Source organism: Nestor notabilis, unplaced genomic scaffold (assembly GCF_000696875.1).
Source record: "Nestor notabilis isolate BGI_N333 unplaced genomic scaffold, ASM69687v1 scaffold20684, whole genome shotgun sequence".
NCBI classification, from domain to species: Eukaryota; Metazoa; Chordata; class Aves; order Psittaciformes; family Psittacidae; genus Nestor; species Nestor notabilis.
In genome coordinates, this window is record NW_009926282.1 from 572 (window position 1) to 965 (window position 394).

General features: G+C 45.4%; 1 protein-coding gene across 1 annotated transcript in view; it reads left to right on the forward strand.

Annotated features, from left to right (window-relative positions):
* LOC104404917 (coiled-coil-helix-coiled-coil-helix domain-containing protein 10, mitochondrial-like) overlaps nucleotides 1-137 on the forward strand; it is a gene marked incomplete at its 5' end in the record, with an annotated part of 605 nt that extends 468 nt beyond the window's left edge. The window contains one exon of the mRNA XM_010013460.1: nucleotides 118-137. Within this exon, the coding sequence (XP_010011762.1) occupies nucleotides 118-137 (20 nt within the window). The remainder of the gene's footprint in view (nucleotides 1-117) is intronic.
* Between the last annotated feature and the right edge of the window lie 257 nt (nucleotides 138-394).

Consider the following 394-nt stretch of genomic DNA (forward strand, 5'->3'; position numbering starts at 1 on the left):
AATTCTTGCTGACCCTGTTAAAGGTAGTTGTCAGGAGTCGTGTCTTGATCTGGTCACCTTTAGGTAAGAGCTGCTGGAACATGCACCTTATGCTGAACTTGTGCTTTCTCCCCATAGGTGTTTCTTCTCTCCTGTGAAGGATCTGCCCCATTGCAAGGAAGAGGAGCCTGGTGCAGAGTCCCGCTGCCTGAGAGGATGAACGGGGGGTGAGCTGGAGGGAACAGATGAACCAGACAGGAGTCTTGTAGTGGTAATTCACTTCTAGACTAGTAGAAGAGAGAAGGAATGGTTGGACCTGTGAGACTTTGGAGTTCAGCTAGCGTTGTATTTATTACAGAGAAATAAATGAGTTTATTTGGACCTATCATTTGTGCATATTCTTTATTCAATTCTC